The 19,141-nt window shown below is 39.0% G+C and overlaps 1 protein-coding gene across 1 annotated transcript in view; it reads left to right on the top strand.

Annotated features, from left to right (window-relative positions):
• DGKH (diacylglycerol kinase eta) overlaps window positions 1-19,141 on the top strand; it is a 253,952-nt gene that overhangs the window by 110,426 nt on the left and 124,385 nt on the right. The window contains exon 3 of the mRNA XM_004376610.3: window positions 16,816-16,926. Coding sequence (XP_004376667.1) covers window positions 16,816-16,926 — 111 coding nt within the window. The remainder of the gene's footprint in view (window positions 1-16,815; window positions 16,927-19,141) is intronic.

The following is a 19,141-nucleotide window of genomic DNA, read 5'->3' as shown; positions in this document are numbered from 1 at the left end:
TCTTGAGTTTTTATAATAGTGGTCTCATACAATATTTGATCTTTTGTGATTTACTTATTTCACTCAGCATAATGCCCTCCAGATTCATCCATGTTGTGAAATGTTTCGTGGATTCACAGTTGTTCTTTATCGTTGTGTGGTATTCCATTGTGTGTATGTACCATAGTTTGTTTATCCGTTCATCTGTTGATGGGCACTTAGGTTGTTTCCATCTTTTTGCTGTTGTGAATAATGCTGCAGTGAACATGAGTATGCACATATCTATTCGTGTGACAGCTCTTATTTCTCTAGGGTACATTCCTAGTAATGGGATAGCTGGGTCATTTGGTGTTTCTATTTCTCGCTTTTTAAAGAGGCACCATATCATTTTCATAGTGGTTGTATCATTTTACATTCCCACCAGCAGTGCATAAGAGTTCTGATTTCCTTGCAACCTCTCCAACATGTGTTACTTTCTGTGTTTTTGATCAGTGCCATTACAAATGTCAGATGATAGCTCGTTGTAGTTTTGATTTGCATTTCTCTGATGGCTAATGATCCCAAGCATTTCCTCATGTGTCTGTTAGCCGCCTGAATATCTTCTTTGGTGAAGGGTCTGTTCATATCCTTTGCCCATTTTTAATTGGATTATTTGTCTTTTTTGTTGTTGCGGTGTTTAAGTATTTTATAGATTTTAGAGATTAGACCCTTGTCGGATATGTCATAGCCAAAAATTTTTTCCCAGTCTGTAAGTTGTCTTTTCAGTCTTTTGGTGAAGTCTCTGGATGAGCCTAAGTGTTTAATTTTTAGGAGCTCCCAGTATCTATTTTATCTTCTGATGTTTATGCATTGTTAGTTATAGTTTGTATTGTATTTATGCCATGTATTAGGGCCCCTGTTGTTGTCCCTATTTTTTCTCCATGATCTTTATCGTTTTAGGTTTTACATTTAGCTCTTTGATCCACTTTGAGTTAGTTTTTGTGTGGGCGTGAGGTATGGGTCCTGTTTCTTTTTTTTTCACAGATGGACATCCAGTTTTGCCAGCACCATTTGTTAAAAAGACTGTCTTTCCCCCATTTAATGGGCTTTGGTCCTTTTTGTCAAAGATCAACTGACCATAGGTGAATGGATTTATACCTGTGTTCTTGAGTCTGTTTCATTGGTCTATGTGTCTGTCAGTTTACCAGTAGCAGCCTGTTTTGATTACCATAGCTGTATAGTAGATTCTGAGATCAGGTGGCATGAGACTTCCTACTTTGTTCTTTTTCTTCAATAATGCTTTGCTTATCTGAGGCCTCGTTCCTTTCCATATAAAGTTGATGATTACTTTTTCCATCTTGTTAAGGAATGCTGTTAGGATTTGGATCAGGATTGCATTATATCTGTTGATCACTTTGGGTAGAATTGACATTTTCACAATATTGAGTCTTCTTATCTATGAACATGGTATGTGTTTCCATTAACGTAGGTCTCTTGGTTTCTTCTGGAATTTTTGGCCACATCTGTAAATTACATACATTATCCCTGACCTTTGCACTTTACCACATCAAGCTCTCTTCAGATGTTTGATAGCAAAAAACAAAAACAAAAAGCCAACATATGAAAATGTACATTTATCAGATAAATTAGGCAGTGACCATTAGATTTTTGAAAAGATCTTGACTTTACAAAAAGGTTTATCGAGTGGCTCTTTTTAAAGGTGCATTGTCGTCAAGGCATTTAAAGTGGTATTCCATTTAAGAAACTTCAGCCTGTTACACAGAAGTGTTTATGGAATTTTAGGTGAAATTCTAGGGCACCCATATATGTATGTAATTTAAAAGAGAAACTGCTTTTGTTTGCTCGAAGCATGAAATGAGCAGTTCAACTTTGAAGACATTGAGCTAAAAACAGTCTCAGAAAGCCAACTAGATGAGTTCTTTCAACACTTAAACCTTATTCTTTGAAAATATATATATTTTTCAAAGCAAAATTATTTAACGTCTTTTTCTTTTTAGTTTTTAGAAACTGAGTTATTGGATTTTAGTTTATATGGCTTTGCTGATTTTTCATGAGGATCAGATAGCACTGAACCAATTATTTGCCAGATTATATGGCTAAATTACAGTTAAATATAAATGTTTCTTAGCCTTTTTTTGAAGGAGGGCTGTATTCTTTACTCTGTACTTTGTGAACAAAGTAAAATTAAAATGTAACACTTGTTTTTCACAGATTCTTTACTCTGTGATCATGAATATTTGTTATATCTATTAATAGCTTTCTGTTATTCTACTTAACATTAATATGATTTTAGGAAAAAATAATTTCTTGTTTCTTTTTCACTTAGCATATTCATTATTTTGAGATGTTTAGGCTTCACAAATGTTTTTCTCTTAGCCACACTTCAAATATATGATTCTATTTTGTAGAGCTGTTGCAAATTGATCATTTTCTGGTTATGCTCCTTCTTTTATAAGAAGTGTTTGTTTAACTAGCCAGATATAAACAGAAGTTTATTTTGAGAATTCACTTTCATGTGAATAACTGCTTCCCAGTTAAACTTTTTAAATCACATCTTTTAGCTTCAGGATTTTTTTTTTTCCTTTTCCTTCAAGAATTTAAAATTACCCGTTTATATATTGTAACACAGATAAGTTTGTACATCCCTGAAGAAAAGGACTATAATCTTATACAGTTTTGTATTCCCCACAGCCTCACTCACTGTTGGAGATTAATACACACTTATGTAAGATTTAAAGAACATAATAATTATTTAAAAAATCAAAACCAGTTGCTGTTGAGTGGACTCCGACTCATGGCGACCCCATGTGCTGCAGAGTAGAACTACGCTCCATAAGATTTTCAAGGTTGTGACCTTTTGGAAGCAGATCGCCAGGCCTTTCTTCCAAGGTGCCTCTGGATGGTTTCAACTGCCAACCTTTTGGTTAATAACTGAGCACTTAACCATTCCTCCCCCGCCCCGCCGCCCCAGACACTCCAGTAATTATACAAAAAACGAAACCTGTTGCTGTCAAGTCAATTCTGACTCATAGCGACGCTATAGGACAGAGTAGAACTGCCCCATAGGGTTTCCAAGGCTGTAATCTTTATGGAAGCAGACTGCCACATCTTTTTCCCACTGAGCAGCTGGTGGATTCAAACTACTAACCTTTTTGTAAGCATGGCATTCAGTGACATAGGTGCTGTCATATAGGCGGGGTAAGGGTGCATTAAAGGGACAAAAATGACGGTGGTTTCTTCTTAAGGAGTCAGGTGGCCTTCACAGGGGCAGTGTCACTGGATCAGAGTTTTGATGAATAGGAGCTTTCTAGGCAAAAGAGGACATTTAGGACAGAGGATGGAGCATGGGAAGGGGCAGGCGATGAGGTTAGAGAGTGCTAGGTAGGGGACTTCTTTGATACATATAGGAGTTTGAACTTAATGCTGCAGGCAAAAGAGAACTAATGAAGGGGTTTAAACTGTGTCCTAATATAATCAGGTTTTCATTTTAGGAAATTACTCCAGTAGCCATGTGAGAATAATGTAGATTATTTACATTTTCTTAAAGATAGTACTTACAGAACATAAATAAGACAGGCATCAACATTGTCATTGCCTTAAACAGAGCTTTACAAAATCCCACTACACCTCCTTATATAATTTGAATTTCCAAATGATTTATCCTTTTGCCAAGTTATATTTTTATAGCATTTCCACACTTTGTGTGTTTGGGTTTAAGAATTATAGACTCCCTCCCCTCGGTTAGTTTTATCAGATGTCTGCCTCTGCAGCGTGGTAGCTCACCACATAACTCTTCCTAATACCCCCTTGGCAGTCACGGCAGGCCTTCCCATATTTCTTCTAAAAAGCATCTTGAAATAGCACTACGCTGAATTGGCATGACTGTTCTGCATATCTTAAGCATTTTCAGGGGAAAAAAAAAAAAGATTAAGAATTTATGTGTAAATGAATCCAAGAAAGTGTCTGAAAGAAGAGGCATTAATTTATAGTTTAGCTCAGGGGTAGAATTTGTGCCTTCCATGCGGGAGACCTGCATTTGATTCCTGGCCAATGCACCTCATGTGCAGCCACTACCCATCTGTCAGTGGAGACTTGTGTGTTGCTGTGATGCTGAACAGCTTTCACTGGCACTTCCAGACTAAGATGGACTTGGAAGCTAGGTAGAGCGATCTCCTTCTGAACATCAGGCAGTGAAAACCATTTGAATCACAGCGGTCTGATCCCCAACCAATCGTGGAGATGGTGCAGGACCAGGCAGCATTGTGTTCTGTTGTATGTGGGGTCGCCATCATTTGGGGACAAACTGGAGGGCAGCTAAGAACAGCAACAGCAAAAGACTAAAGGTTTTAAAATGATGTTATATGACAGGAAGTTCAGAGGTGCTGCTCATAGCCGAGATGCCAAGTGCTGCCTTCATAAGGCATTAGCAGTCACCTGCAGTCTAGTCTCCACCTTTTGTTTCACTGTCCACACCAGCTGCTGTGCTGTCGGTGTTAGCCTGCAGCCTTCGCTTCTGAACAGGGTGAGGTGGCGCCTCCATGACATTCAGTGTAGGTTCTTTCTCCCTCTCTCCTTCTTCAACTCTGTTAGATTAGAAGATGCCATCACTACCCTCTAGGATACCCTCTAGGAGTTTTTAGCCCTTATCGCAAGGGCTTTCTGGGCTATTTAACAGATTTTTATAATCTTTTCATTTTTTAACCAATATTTCATACTCCTTTCTGGTCATATTAATTTTAATTTTATGTACCATTAAATCTTGACTTTTACACCTGTTGGCTCACTTTTTGCACACTTTTTAATTATGAATGTTGGTTTGAGATTCGTTGTCACAGCGGCGACGATTGTCAGGGCGGCGGAGACAGTAACCAATGCCACAACTCTTACAGAGAAGTGGGGCCACGGAGGGTCACTCTGAGGAGTCGAACCCCGGCTTCAGTCCGAGGAGTTTATTTTATAGTCAATACAGCAAGCAGTGAAGTAAATAACAGAACAATGGGGTTTGGGTGAGTAACAATAAGTTTCCGGCAAGGGAGAAGGAATTCAGGTAAACAAGCCAATCAGTAACGGGACAATAGGTTTGGGAAAACAAGTCGTGCCTAATCTCTTTCTTATTGCTGACAAGTCTCCAACATGTCGTATACAGCATAGAGGCCTGTGGGGGCTGCAGTTGTCAATAGTGCAGCCATATTTAAATGGCATATATCCCCACAATTCATTTTTTAAGAATAACTCTTTAAAAGTGTTCACCTCTACTTTATAATACAGTCTTTGATTCTTCCTTTTTACTGTAGTTTCTGATATTTTTCTCCCCATGTTATCTTTTGACCCCTCTGTGGTAGTATCCTGGAGCCCTGGTGGTGCAGGGTTAAGTGTTCCACTGCTTACCAGAAGGTCGGTGGTTCAAATCCACCAGCTGTTCCTTGGAAGCCCTGTGGGGCAGTTCTCCTCTGTCCTATAGGGCCAGTATGAGTCATAATCAACTCTACAGTAGTGGGTTTTTGGTTTTTAGGTAGTAGTAGCCTTCTATAAATCACAAGTGGACACTTTATGAAACAACGGACTATGAAACCGGACAGTACATTAAAGACTCTCCAAACTGGCTGTTTGAGGTTAATTTAGTAGATGTTAATTGAGCTTCCTTAGTCGAAAGTGGAAATAACTAGTTATTCTGAATGTTGTACACCTCTAATCTTGGTTTCAAAATGAATTAGGATTAAAAACACAGAATGAAATTGTTAAATTTTTTTTTCATGTTGAAAGAAAGAGTTGTTGTTGATACTTGCCATCCAGTTGACTCCAACTCATGGCAACCCAATCTACAACACAACGAAACATTGCCTGGTCCTGTACCATTGTCATCATTGTTGATATGTTTGACTCTATTATTGCAGCTACTGTGTAGTTCTTTTCAACCTAGGAGGCTCATCTTCCAGCACTGTATCAGAGAATATTCAGTTGTGATCCCCACAGGGTTTTCATTGGCTAATTTTCAGAAGTAGGTCACTAGGCCTTTCTTCCTAGTCTGTCTTAGTCTGGAAGCTCCACTGAAACCTGTCCACCATGGGTGACCCTGCTGGTATTTGAAATATTGGTAAGAATATTGATAGCTTTCAGCATCACAGCAACATGCAAGCCACCACAGTACGACAAACTGGCAGAAGAGTAGTGGAAGGAAAGTACTTTTCATTCAGATTAATTTTTCTTAGGGCAAGCTTTCCATTTTTATAAAATAATGTTTTTCTTTAATGATCTTGGGGAGAACAAAAATGTAATATATCTTCAGTAATCAAATTTTCAAATTGAATAAGTATGTTTTAAACTTTCAAATTAGGTGATGCCGGTGTGTTTTGGTATATTTTTGCTTATGAACTGCAGTTATTAACTACTTCTGAAATCCCAGCAGAAAATTAGAGCCCAAAATCTTTTAAGTCAGACTCTCCTAGTCTCTTAAGTAATATTAAATTATGCTGTTTCAAATTCTATAGGAGAGAATTAAACTAACTGATGAGAAAATTAAAAACACACACACTGAATATTTCTTACCCATAGCCATATTAAGGCCTAATTTTTTTAAAAAACAACCACGAAAAAAAAAATCATTCAGTTTAATTATTTGGAGCCCAATATCTTTAGTTATAATGGATCCAGCGGGTTCATGGCCTTCCTAAAGTTTAGGGTGTAAGTGTGGGTGTGCATGTTTTTGGAGAGACAGTAGTCAACTCAATAACTTTTATCAGCTCCTGAAGGGCTTCTTTATCCAATGTTACAGAGCACTGTCCCAGAAGTCACTTTGACCCTTTTCCTGTTTATATATAGCCCCCAACTCACAACTAGATTTTGTTCCGGAAGTTTGTTTATGAACCAGATATTTGGAAGTCACAAGACATTTTTCTGTGAAATCAGTGTTTTTATCTATGGTGATTTGTTTCACGTGGAGGTCCAAAGACAAATGAGATAGACTTCATAGACCCCCAGGGAGAGTATAATCTAGCCCAGGGAGAAAGACGCATGTAACCAGTTGTAAATTCACATTGAACTCCTAATTTATCAGTGATCTTCCTGTTCATTTTCTCAATTCTCAGAATTACTTCCTTCTCACCACTAGAGCTACAGTTCAAAGAAGGGGGAGAAGAGAGTCCTTGTTGCAGGGATTCAGTAAGAAAGAAGGCAGAGATTGTCTTCTCGAGATTGTCTTCTTGTAGCACGAAGGTGTGCCCCCGATACTCAAAGAGGAATTGGTGACTGGTTTCATTGTGATTCAGACAAGAGGAAGAATAGCTGAGGGCCTTAACTATTAAGGCAAATATATGACATAATATGTATGGGAAGATGTACTCCTAGTTCTAGCTCTGAACCCAGGTTCCTGGGACACAGTGCTTCCACTCCTTTTCACGTCATCAGTCTCTGTGAACTGGGTGATGAATGAGGATTCGTCACCTTTGCCATTGATTCTCTCCCTGGAGATGTAATATGTTTTCAATAATCAGAATAAGGACCTTCTCATAGCAATCATTTGTGTGTTTGAAATATTTATGTCAGGCTTTTCTTTCTGAGGTACAACATGGAAATTGTCTTTTTTTCCCCACTCAAATGAAGTTCTTGATTTATTTCTTTGTAGGTAGATGACATAGCTTCTAGGAGAAGTTGTTGTATGATATATGTTGGTTGGTGTACTGAAGGGAGAAGCTAAGAAGTGGCAGGAAGGGAGAGGATATCTAGAGAGAATAGGAGAATGAGAGAGGATAAGAGGTCAATGAAGAAAACTACAAAACACTATTGCAAGAAACCAAAAGAGACCTACATAAATGGAAAAACATACTATGCTCATGGGTAGATAGATTCAACATTGTGAAAATGTCAATTCTACTCAAAGCAATCTACAAATACAGTGCAATCCCGATCGAAATACCAACAGCGTTCTTTAAAGAGATGGAAAAACTAATCACTTTATAGAGAGCAAAGGGGCCCCAGATAAGTAAAGCACTATTGAAGAAAAAGAATAAAGTAGGAGGACTCACACTACCTGACCTCAGAATCTACTGTACAGCTATGGTAGACAAAACGGCCTGGTACTGGTACAATGACAGACACATTGACCAGTGGAAGGGAATTGAGAACCCAGATATAAATCCATCCACCTGCAGTCACCTGATCTTCAACAAAGGCCCAGAGTCCCTTAAATGGGGAAAAGACAGTCCTTTCAACAAATGGTGCTGGCAGAACTGGATGTCCATCTGTAAAAAATGAAACAGGACCCATACCTCACACCATACTCAAAAACTAAAATGGATCAGAGACCTAAATATAAAACCTAAAACGATAATGATCATAGAAGAAAAAATAGGGTCAACAGTAGAGGCCCTAATACATGGCATAAATAGGATACAAACCAGAACTAACAATACACAAACACCAGAAGATAAGCTAGATAACTGGGATCTTCTAAAAATTAAACACTTATGCTCATCAAAAGACTTCACCAAAAGAGTGAAAAGAGAACCTACAGACTAGGAAAAAATTTTTTGGCTATGACAAAGCCGACAAAGGTCTAATCTCGAAAATCTGTAGGAAAATCCAACACCTCTACAACAAAAAGACAAATAATCCAGTTAAAAAATGGGCAAAGGATATGAACAAACACTTCATCAAAGAAGACATTCAGATAGCTAACAAACACATGAGGAAATGCTCGTGATCACTAGTCATTAGAGAGATGCAAATCAAAACCACAATGAGATATCATCTCACCCTGACATTACTGGCATGAATCAAAAAAAACAGAAAATAACAAATTTTGGAGAGAATACGGGGAGATTGGTACTCTTATGCACTGCTAGTGGGAATGCAAAATGGTACAACCATTTTGGAAAAGGACATGGTGCTTCCCTAAAAAGCTAGAAATAGAAATACCATACGATCCAGCTGTCTCATCCCTAGGAATGTACTCTAGAGAAATAAGAGCCCTCACATGAATAGACGTATGCACACCTATGTTCATTGCCACATCATTCACAACAGCAGAAATATGGAAACAACCTAAGTGCCCATCAACAGATGAATGGATAAACAAACTATGCTACGTACACACAGTGGAATACTACACAATGATAAAGAACAATGATGAATCTGCGAAACATCTCACAACATGGATGAATCTGTAGGGCATTATGCTGAGTGAAAAAAGTCAATCATAAATGGAGAAATACTGTATGAGACCACTATTATAAAAACTCATGAAAAGGTTTACATGTAGAAAGAAATAATCTTTGATGGTTATGAGGGAGGGCAGGGGAGGGGTGAGGAGGGACAAACACTTAACTAGACAATAGGTAAGTGGTAACTTTGGTGAAGGGTAAGATAGTACACAATACTGGGGAAGTCAGCACAGCTTGACCAAGGCAAGCTTCACAGATACATCCAGACTCCATGAGGGACTGAATTACTGGGCTAGGGACTGGGGATCATGGTCTCAGGGGACATCTAGCTCAATTGGCATAACATAGTTTATAAAGAAGATGTTCTACATCCTACTTGGTGAGTAGCATCTGGAACCTTAAAAGCTTGTGAGCAGCCATCTAAGATACTACACTGGTCCCACCCTGTCTGGAGCAAGGGAGAATGAAGAAAAGCAAAGACGCAAGGGAAAGATTAGTCCAAAGGACTAATGGACCACAACCACCACAGCCTCCACCAGACTGAGTCTAGCACAACTAGATAATGCTGGGGCTACCACCACTGACTGCTCTGACAGGGATCACAGTAGAGGGTCCTGGACAGAGCTGGAGAAAAATGTATAACAAAATTCTAACTCACAATAAAAGACTGGACTTAATGGCCTGACAGAGAGTGGAGAAACCTGGAAAATATGGCCCCCAGACTCCCTTTTAAATCAGTACTGAAGGCACTCCTGAGGTTCATCCTTCATCCAAAGATTAGACAGGCTCATAAAACAAGACGGGACTTAATGTTCACACCAGCCCAGGGGCGAGGACTAGAAGGCAGGAGGGGACAGGAAAGCTGAAAACGGGAAACCCAAGGTCAAGAAGGGGAGAATGTTGACACATCGTGGGGTTGACAACCAGTATCAGAAAACAATATGTATATTAATTGTTTAATGAGAAACTAATTTCCTCTGTAAACCATCTAAAACACAATAAAAAAGAAAAAAAAATTAAGAATTTCTGCTCTTCAAAAGACATTGTTGAGACAGTGAAAATGCAAGCCATGGACTGGAAAAAAAATTTGCAGAAGCACCTAGCTGATAAAGAACTTGTATCCAGAGTATGTAAAGAACCTTCAAGTCATAGTAAGAAACAGCTGAATTTTAAAAATGGGCAAAAGATTTGAACAGTGAAGATACACAAATATACAGTGAAGATGTACAGATAGCAAATAAACATATGAAAATGCTCCTAAAAGTTATTAAAAGAATGCAGATTAAAACCATAATGAGGTACCACTAAAACCCATTGCCATGGAGTCAATTCCAACTCATGGCGATGCTATAGGACAGAGTAGAACTGCCCCATAGGATTTCCAAGGCTGTAAATCTTTTTTTTTTTTTTTTAATTTTATTGTGTTTTAGCTGGAAGTTTATAGCACAAATTAGTTTCTCATTCAAAAATTTATATACAAATTGTTTTGTGACATTGGTTGCAAACCCCACAATGTGTCAGTACTCTCCTCCTTTCCCTTTCCACCTAGGGCTCCCCATGTTCATTCCTCCAGTTTTCCTGTCCTTTCCTGCCTTCTTGTCTTTGTTTTTGAGCAGGTGTTGACCATTTAGTCTCATATACGTAATTGAACTAAGAAGCATGATTCTTCACGTGTGTTATTGTTTTTATAGACCTGTCTAAACTGGCTGAAAGGTAGACTTTGGGAGTGGCTTCAGTTCTGAGTTAGCAGGGTGTCTAGTGGCCATAGTCCTTGGGGTTCTTCCAGTGTCTGTTAGACAAGTAAGTCTGTTTTTTTTTTTTTGTGTGTGTGTGTGTGTGTGAATTTGCTTTTTGTTCTACATTTTTCTTCTTCTCTGTCCAGGACCCTCTATTGTGAACCCTGTCAGAGCAGTCAGTGGTGGTAGCTGAGCACCGTCTAGTTCTTCTGGGCTCAGGCTGCTGGAGGCTGTGGTTCATATGGTCCGTTAAACCTTTGGACTAATATTTTCCTTGTGTGTTTGGTTTTTTTCATTCTCCGTTGCTCCTGATGGAATGGGACCAATAGATGTATCTTACCTGGCCCTTCACAAGCTTTTAAGACTCCAGATGCTACTCACCAAAGTAGGATGTAGAACGTTTTCTTTGTGAACTATGTTATGCCAGGACCTAGGTGTCCCCCAAGACCATGGTCTTCAGCCTTCAAGAGGTATAAATCTTTACATAAGCAGGCTGCTGTATCTTTCTCCCTCGGAGTGGCTGGTGGGTTTGACTCGCTGACTTTTCAGGTAGCAGCTGAGCGCTTTAACCACTGTGCAACCAGGGCTCCCAGATACCACTACACACCTATTATAATGACTAAAGTTTAAAAAAAACGCTGACCATACTCAGTGTTGACAAGGTTGTGAAGCAACTGGAACTTTCATACTCTGCTGGTGGGAATGTAAAATAGCACAACTATTTTAGAGAAATAGCTTGGCAATTTCTTAAAAGTTAAACCTACAGCTACCACATGACCCAGCCATTCAACTCCTAGGTATCTACCCAAGAGAAACAAAAGCATATGTTCACACCAAATCTGTACATGAATGTTCATTGCAGCTTTATTTGTAATAACCCAAAAGAGGAAGCAATCCAAATGTACGTCAGCAGGTGACTGGTTAAACTAATTGTGGCATATGCATCCAATGGAATACTAGTCAGAGTAAAAGGGGATGTAGTATTGATATACACAGGAGTATGTATGCATCTCAAAATACTCATGCTGAGTGAAAGAAAACAGGTTGCCGTTGAGTTGACTCCAACTCATGGTGACCCCATATGTGTCAAAGTAAAACTGGGCTCCATAGGATTTTCAATAGCTGGTTTTTTGGAAGTAGATCACCAGGCCTTTCTTCCAGGGTGCCTCTGGGTAGACTCCAACCTCCATCCTTTTGCTTAGCAGCTGAGCAACTGTCTGCACTCCTGAGTGAAAGAAGTTGACCTAAAGTATATACTGCATATTTCCATTTATGTAAAGTTTTAGAAAATAGCTAATGTCTTGTGACTGGAAGGAGTTCATTTACCTTAACCCTTTTATAGTACTTACTTGAGAATCGATGACAAGTGTTCTTTCTCCTGGGGCATTTTCTATTGTCATGCCTTAAACTTTGCAAGTATCTAAAACTTCCTTTTATAATTTAACTCTGAACTGTCTGCCACCTCCTTTGGGGGTTCCTCCTCAACTTTCAGTCACTTTTTGGACAGGAAGGAGGGACATGCTCTAATAGCAGTAGCCTTTGATTTGGTCTTTTTTTTTTTTTTTTTTTTAACTTTTTGTACTACCATATTTGGAAAAAAATATCTCATGCGGTGACATCATAAGATGTTATTATGAAATCCCTGCATCATGAAATTAATTTAGCAGCACTTGTAGTGTATTTTTCTCAGAGTCCTAGGGTTTTAAGAGATGTAGGGTCTGGGGTCAGGACCTTCAACCACTCTCCTTGGTAAAGAACAAGGGAAGCTTTAACATGTGGGCCGACAGGAATCTATTTTAGGATGGGTAATCCCAGTGTATGGTCCCCATTTACCTCTGATCTCAGAATGAGGGCTTATGTGAGTGGGTTAGGATTGTTCCCCAAGAAGGCTTCAAATGAACTCATGATTTTCACGGCTAACTGTAGGAAGTTTTAGTCTGCATCTTAAGAGCAAACATTTCTTCCTCTCCATTGCACTCCCCATTAGAATCTCCAAAAAGAATGAAATCTTTTGAGTCATGGTTTTCTCTAATTTTGATTTCTCAACCAGCCCACCCTCCCCTATCAGCTCCTTCTCCCTTAGTCTTTTGCATCTAGTTGCCCAAGCTGCTTAGACATTTTCTTTGGTTCTTTTGTCTACTTTGCCCTTCATGTCTATCAGCAAGTCCAATAGATTTGATTTCAAAATGACCTCTCAAATTCCTCTGCTTCTCTCCATCTTGATGATGTTACACCCCTAATTCCAGCTTCCGTGTCTCTCCCCTGGACTACTGCAGCAACCTCCTAATTGATCCCTCACCTCCTTTCTCCCCGTCTCCCCCTCGTCACTCTCCTGCTTGCAACATTTTGCCAGCTTTTAGCACTTAGAATAACAAGCACACTCCCTGTTGTGGCCTGCAGTATACTGGCTCTTGTCTTCCTTCATCTCTGGATACTCTCCTTCTACTCCAGCTGTTATTTGCCCTCACAGGGGCCTGTGAGCACTTACTTATTTTTCCGAGAAGCTCTTATAGTTTGGTGCCTGGCACATATTCCCTGAGTTTACTAGCTTAATGACAGATCATACCATTTACTGAATATTTTCTGTAACCAGGAAGGTGTGCCAAGTGCTTTATTGTTGTTGTTAGGTGCCATCGAGTGGATTCTGACTCTTAGCGACCCCATGTGACAGAGCAGAATTGCCCCATAGGGCTTCCGAGGCTGTATTCTTCATGGCAGCAGACTCCAGGGCTTTTCTCCTGCGGAGCGGCTGGTGGGTTTGAACTACCATCCTTTCAGTTAGCAGCCAAGTGCTAAACCACTGCACTACCAGGCCTCCTTAAGTGCTTTATAGGCAGTAAATGCTTTATAGGCATTATCTTATAATTAAATTAGATGTAACAAACTTGAGAATTTGGTATTATTATTACCATTTTGTTTTAAGGTGAGGAAAAAGGGGCCCAGAGAATTGGAGTAACTTGCCTTGGTTCATACCGTTAGTGTGTGATGGAGCCCATCTTGAAGTCTGTCTTTGGTAATGAAGTTTCAACAGTACGTTGCCAACATTAATTTGTGTGTGGGTGTGGGTGTGTATGTGTGGTGAAAATACACACACCAAAACATTAACCAATTCAACAATTTCTGCGTGTAAAATTCAGTGATGTTGATTGCATTCATGTTGTGCAGCCACTATCCCTACTCTTTTCCAAGTTATCCCACCACCATTAACATAAACTCAATGTCCCCCAAGCAAAGACTCCCCCTTTCCTCCTCCCTCTCACCCCTGGTAACCATTAATAATGTTTGTTTTCTATCTATTTGCTTATCTCATGTGAGATCATTCATTTGTCCTTTCGTGACTAGCTTACTTCACTCAACATGGTGTTTTCAAGGTTCATCCATGTCATAGCGTGCATTAGGACTTCATTTTTCTTTGTGGCTGAGTAGTATTCCATTGTACTATATACCGCATTTTGTTTATCCATTCATATGTTGATGGATATTTCAGTGGATTTCCCCTTTTTTGGCTATTGTGAAAAGCTGCAGTGAACCTCGGTGTATAGGTTTCTGTTGCATTTCTGCCTTCACTTCTGGGTATATACCTCTGATTGGGATTGCTGGGTCATATGGTAGTTTTATGTTCAGCTTTTTTTTTTTTATTATTGTGCTTTAGGTGAAAGTTTACAGAACAAATTAGTTTCTCATTAAACAATTAATACACAAATTGTTTTGTGACTTTGGTTGCCAACCCCATGATGTGTCAGCACTCTCCGCTTCTCCACCCTGGGTTCCCTGTTTCCATTCGTCCAGTTTTCCTGCCCCTTTCTGCCTTCTCGTCTTTGCTTTTGGGCTGGTGTGCGCATTTAGCCTCATAGACATGATTGAACTACGAAGCATATTCCTAAGGTGTGTTATTGTTTGCCCTATAGACCTGTCTAATCTTTGGCTGAAGGGTGAACCTCAGGAGTGACTTCAGCATTGAGTTATAAGGGTGTCCAAGGGCCATACTCTCTGGGTTTCTCTAATCTCTGTCAGACCAGTAAGTCTGGGTTTTTTTGTGTGTGTATGTGAATTTGAAATTTGTTCTACATTTATCTCCAGCTCTGTCTGGGACCCTCTGTTGGGATCCCTGTCAGAGCAGTTGGTGGTGGTAGCTGTTCTGGGCTGAGTCTGGTGGAGGTTGTGGTAGTTGTGTTCCATTAGTCCTTTGGACTAATCTTTCTCTTGTCTTTGATTTTCTTCCTTTCCCTTTACTCCAGCTGAGATGGGAGCAGTAGCCGTATCTTAGATGGCCATTTACAAGCTTTTAAGACTCCAGATGCTATTCACCACAATCAGGTTTAGAACATTTTGTTTATAGACTGTGTTATGCCAGTTGAGCTAGATGTCCCCCGAAACCACGGTCCCTAGCCCTCAGCCTGGTGACTTGGTGCCTCAGGGAGTTTCAGTGTGTCTGTGAAGCTTCTGTGACTTTGCCTTGGTCAGGTTGTGCTTACTTCCTGGGTATTGTGTACTGTCTTACCCTTCACCAATGTTACTACTTACCTATAGTCTATTTAGTGTTTTTCCATCCCCACCCCTCCCCTCCTTTGTAACCATCAAAGATTATTTCTTCTGTGTGTAAACTTTTTCATGAGTTTTTATGATAGTGGTCTCATGCAGTATTTGTCCTTTTGCAATTGACTTATCTCACTCAGCATAATGTCCTCCAGATTCATCCATGTTGTGAGATGTTTCGCAGATTCATTATTGTTCTTTATGGTTGCGTAGTATTCCATTGTGTGTATGTAGAATAGTTTGTTTATCCATTCATCTGTTGATGGGGACTTAGGTTGTTTCTTTTTCCTATTGTGAATGATGCTACAATGAACATGGGTGTGCATGTGTCTGTTTGTGTGATGGCTCTTATTTCTCTAGGGATTGCTGGATGGTATGGTATTTCTTATGTTCAGCTTTTTGAGTAACCTCTAAACTGTTTTCCACAGTGGTTGTACCATTTTACATTCCCACTAGCAATGAATGAGGGTTTCGATTTCTCCACATCCTTACCCAACATCTTTGTTTTCCACTCTTGATTATTGCCATTCTAATGGAGGTGAGGTTGTATCTCATTGTGGTTTTGATTTGTAGTTCCCTAATGGCTCATAATGAACTGTAGGCACACAACAACAGTGGCTAAAGACATTGAGCATCTTTTCATGTGCTCATTGGCCATTTGAACATCATCTTTGGTAAACTGTCTCTTCAAGTCCTTTGTCTATTTTTTGATTGGATTGTTTGTCTTTTTATTGCTAAGTTGTAGAAGTTTTTTTTAAAATATTCATTTGGATATTAGACCCTTATCAGATACATGGTTCCCAAATATCTCCCAATCTGTAGGTTATCTTTTCACTTTGTTGATAAAGTCCTTTGATGAACAAAAGTATTTAGTTTTTATGAGGTCCCATTTATCTCTTCTGTTTTTTACTGCTTATGCTTTTGTTATCATATATGATCATTAAATTTTAATGATCTCATGACAATTTCTGGAGGACAATCCTAGAGAAAGGGTCTAGAGTAAATGTCTTATTGAAATTGAAAGTAAACAATGTAACTTAATTACTTTGTTAGAGAAAACAAACTTTTCTCAGTATTTTATGTCTTGTTGATAATAAGAGTCAGTATATGGTGGTGTAGTGGTTAAGAGCTACAGCTGCTAATCAAAAAGTTAGCAGTTCAAATCCATCAGGAGCTCCTTGGAAACTCTGTGGGGCAGTTCTACTCTGTCCTATAGGTCGCTATGAGTTAGAATCGACTCGACGACAGTAGGTTTGGTTTTTGGGTTTTTTTGGTATAGTGTAATAGTTGGGTATACCCTCTGGAGTCAAACAGACGTGGATTTAATGATGTATCGTTAATTTTGAATTTTATTTGTTTTTTTAATTTCATTTTAATCATGTCGTTTTGCTTCTGCCTCTCCCCAGACCAGTATTAAAGAGGGACAGCTATTGAAGCAAACCAGCTCTTTCCAAAGGTGGAAAAAGCGATACTTCAAACTTCGAGGCCGTACCCTTTATTATGCAAAGGATTCAAAGGTAATCAGAGAAAATACTAGTTGCATGAACTTGCAGTTGTTGATGGATTTAAAATTTCTGTGCTATAAGCTGTTTTTGTCTTGGGCTAACTATTCCATTATTGCTCTTATATTGGATTCAATACAATGTGATCCATCTTGGACCGCATCCCATGGGGTTCTATTTAAGTCCATCCTATGGCATGTCCCCTAAGACAGTCTTACAGCAAGACTCTAAGGTAGTTTGCTTTCTTCCTTCCTTCCAGTTAAAATGAAATATTAAATTTGACTTTATTAGTTATAGTAAACTCAAAATTTTGTTTTTCCTCCTTTCTTGCTACTTTTTACCCTTATAAATAAGTCATTCTCTGACTATGAGAGAGAGAATTGCTGTAATTGCTAAGAATTTATGCTCTGGGGTCAGACAAGAGCTCATATCCCAACTCTGCACTTTCCTATGGAGTAGCTGTGGACACCATTTATTGGTGAGAAGAGGTTTAAATGAAATAAGGAGCCCTGGCAGCACAGTGGTTAAGTGCTCAGCTGCTAACTGTAAGGCCGGTGGTTTAAACACACGAGCTGCTTCGCTGGAGAGAGATGTGACAGTCTGCTTCTGTAAAGATTACAGCCTTGAAAACCCTCTGGGGCAGTTCTACTCTGTCCTGTAAGGGTAACCATGAGTCAGAATAGACTTGATGGCAACGGGTTTTTTTTAAATGAGATATAATGTGCATGAAGTACTTATGTAGTGCGTGACACAAAATAATTACTTGATTACATTAGCGATTCATAATAAAAATCATCTTGAAATAAAGTCAAGACTTAAAATTTTTTTAATATAATAGTTGAATAAAATTGTACTCCATTGAATCTATTAAATTATAATAATGCTGCAGTTTTAGGAGGAAAATTTGTAGTAATGATGAGCCACCATTTAAAATTAATGTTTCAGTATTAAAAAAAAAAAGCATTCTTGCCCTTATGCCATTGAATAATTAATAATTTCCATTTAAAAGTACATGTTTCTGATATAATTAGTTGCGTTATACAACAGGAAGTAAAAACAAACAGACAAACAAGTTTACATCTTAAGTTATGCAGCCGTGGAAATAACGTTATTGTTGTGTGCCATCGAGGCGATTCCGACTCATAGCAACCCTAGAGGACAGAGTAGAACAATAGAACTGCCCCGAAGGGTTTGCTAGGCTGAAATCTTTACAGGAGCAGATTGCCAGATCTTTTCTCCAGTGGAGTAGCTGGTGGGTTCGAACTACCAACCTTTTGGTTAGCAGCTGAGAGCTTAACCATTGCACCACCAGGGCTCCTTGTGGAAATAAACCACGTAACATACAAAGCCATTATGTTCCAGGCTGTCCATGGTCTGGCCCCGTCCTAACTTTTCACATTATCTCTAGACAGCATTGACTACTTGACAGCCTCGGCACTGTCCCTTGCTTCCCATCCCCAGAATGACTTTCTCTTTCTCTCCATCTGTCGAAATTCTGTTTTTTCTAAGGTTCTCTCACATAGTCCTTATTCCATGGTTCTCAAGAGAAAGAGTTTCATTGTTTGCTACTCAGCGAATCATCTGTGAATTGCCCTAGCATTTCATGATATCTCTTTTCTTCCACATTTCCTAGTCTACCTTATGTTATAATTGCTTGTGTCTGTTTCATCTCTTGTGCTAGATTATAGATTCTTTCAAGCCAGGGAACAAGTCTTATAGTCAGATTGGTTGAATTGAAGTAGATTTGCATAACTGTCCAGAGATCTTGGTGGGCGGGGGGAAGCTAGAAGAGAAGGAAGTGGCATTTTGTGTAGTTCCAGAGGCACACTGTATGTCAACGAAGGAGGTGTGAGCAATGACGGACTAAAAGTGGGAAAGATAAATTTATTTACCAGAATTTCCTAATCTCTAACTTGTAAATTTTTTTAATTCCATTTCTGTAGAGTTTTTGCCACTGAATTTTTGTTGTTGTTGTTAAATTAACTTTTTTTTTTTTTGGTAGTTTTTGCCTTTTTTTTTTATTGTACTTCAGGTGAAGGCTTACAGAACAAATAGTTTCTCATGAAACAGTAGTACGCATATAGTTTTATGACATTGGTTAACAACCCCACAACATGTCAACCCTCTCCCTTCTCGACATTTTTTTTGGTGAAAATATATATAACCAAAGATACACCATTTCAAAAAATTTCTACATGCACAGTTCAGTGACATCGACTACGCTCTTCCA

The sequence above is a fragment of the Trichechus manatus genome, unplaced genomic scaffold, assembly GCF_000243295.1.
Source record: "Trichechus manatus latirostris isolate Lorelei unplaced genomic scaffold, TriManLat1.0 scaffold00044, whole genome shotgun sequence".
Classification (NCBI taxonomy): domain Eukaryota; kingdom Metazoa; phylum Chordata; class Mammalia; order Sirenia; family Trichechidae; genus Trichechus; species Trichechus manatus.
The sequence above is the reverse complement of the archived record's forward strand: the minus strand, read 5'-3'. Positions and strand labels throughout refer to the sequence as shown.